Source organism: Nematolebias whitei, chromosome 19 (assembly GCF_014905685.2).
Source record: "Nematolebias whitei isolate Nwh7 chromosome 19, NemWhi1, whole genome shotgun sequence".
NCBI lineage: Eukaryota > Metazoa > Chordata > Actinopteri > Cyprinodontiformes > Rivulidae > Nematolebias > Nematolebias whitei.
Window position 1 is genome coordinate 2,406,372 of NC_056516.1, and position 1,896 is coordinate 2,408,267.

General features: G+C 53.8%; 1 protein-coding gene across 1 annotated transcript in view; it reads right to left on the reverse strand.

Moving 5' to 3' along the window:
* Nucleotides 1–1,625, reverse strand: part of kcnk9 (potassium channel, subfamily K, member 9) — a 103,782-nt gene extending 102,157 nt beyond the window's left edge. The window contains exon 1 of the mRNA XM_037693746.1: nt 1,328–1,625. Coding sequence (XP_037549674.1) covers nt 1,328–1,610 — 283 coding nt within the window. The 5' untranslated portion in view covers nt 1,611–1,625. The remainder of the gene's footprint in view (nt 1–1,327) is intronic.
* Nucleotides 1,626–1,896: the final 271 nt, after the last annotated feature.

The following is a 1,896-nucleotide window of genomic DNA, read 5'->3' on the forward strand; positions in this document are numbered from 1 at the left end:
CTCAGCTACTGCCTGAGAACAACCCTCAGCCACTGCCTGAGAACAACCCTCAGCTACTGCCTGAGAACAACCCTAAGCTACTTCCTGAGAACAACCCTCAGTTACTGCCTGAGAACAACCCTCAGCTACTGCCTGAGAACAACTGAGGGTTGTTCTCAGGCAGTAGCTGAGGGTTGTTCTCAACACAAACTCTGAGTGCGAGCACATCACACCAGATCAGGTTTACACTCAGAAACTCACCCTGGCAACTCAGGAGCCACAAACATTGTTTCTGTTCTTTTAGCTTCATTGATTAATAGTGTGCTAGTAGCTGAGCATCCGCTCCAACACTTTACAAACTGTGCAATAATTTGTAACAAAAAAAATCACTCTACCTTGGTGTCAACCTGTCTGTCTGTTAGCAAAATATCTGAACTACTTGAAATTCTTAATGAAACTTTTGGAAAATATTAATCAAACATTCATGTAGAGCAGATGAAGGTGGCTGCCACAACCACATCTGCTGTGAGTCATGTTCACACACAGCTCACAGGTGTGTGGTAGTAGCTGACAGTCATTCTTAACTCAAGTGTTGCCAGGTGCCACAGGTTGTCGCACTGACGTCATTGACAAACAGCTGGTTGTTTCAGAGGGCGGCGGGTGACAGGCATTCGTTCAGGGAAAGCTTTAAATATTTACATGTCCCAAACTTGACAGGTTAGAACTTTTTAAACTCTCGTCGTGTTTTCAAACTTCAGCAAATGTTGTGATTCACAGAAAGACCAAATGAACTGCTCTGAGGGAGCGCTGCGCTGGCTGCTGATCCGGATTGGCTGATGTGTGAGTGTGAACAGGATCAGGTTTCTGCTGAACTCGGAGGAGCTGTCCGTTCAGCACCGCCTCCTGCCCCGGCACATGATGGCGCACAGTCAGAACCACAACGACTGGACTTTCAGAACCGTTTAGTCCTGTTTCTGATTTGTTTTTTTCCCGAACCAGATGCTCAACGGAACAGAACCTCCTCAGCAACAGAACCTCCTCAACAACAGAACCTCCTCAACAACAGAACCTCCTCAGCAACAGAACCTCCTCAGCAACAGAACCTCCTCAGCAACAGAACCTCCTCCACAACAGAACCTCCTCAGCAACAGAACCTCCTCAGCAACAGAACCTCCTCAACAACGTGTTGCTTCAAACTTGACCTCCTCCAGTCTAATCGTGGCCCAGTTCCTCCACCTGTTGGTGTTAGCAGTGACCTAAAGCAAACGTTCCGTGTCTCACATTCACAAACTACACACGCGCGCGCGCGGAGTGGGGGGGGGGGGGGGGGGGGGTCCCGAGGGCTTACCAATGGTGGTGATGACGGTGATGGCGAAGTAAAAGGAGCCCGCGAACTTCCACTGGACCCCCGCCCTGTGCGGCTCGGCCTCCATGATGATGCTCTCCAGTTTGCGGTAGTCGTCCTCGCTGATGTTGTACTTCCCCTGCAGCCGCCGCTCCTCCGCCTCCAGCTGCTCCTTCTCCCGCATCTCGAACTCGGACTCCAGCGCGTCAAACACCGCGGCCCCCACCAGCAGGTACGTGAACGTGCAGACGATCAGGGATAGGGTCCGCACGTTTTGCCGCTTCATGGCCAACAGGAAGCGGCGGCCGAGGGGCTCATGTCCCCCCGGAGTCCCCGCGAAGGCGCAGCAGGCGTGAGGGAAGCCGCGTGGGCAGCGCGCGGAGGTGGGGGCGCGGAAAGGTGCGCTCAGGGGCCGCTGGGCGCCCGCCTTGTGACACAGATCCTGCTCCTGGTTCGCGGAGAGACACAGTAAGCTGCTGGACCGTCTGGACCAGGAACCCTGCAGCCGAGAGACCCTGCGCAAGACCTGCCCGAACCAAACCCTCCCTGTGCGCAGTGCCATCAACAAGCTG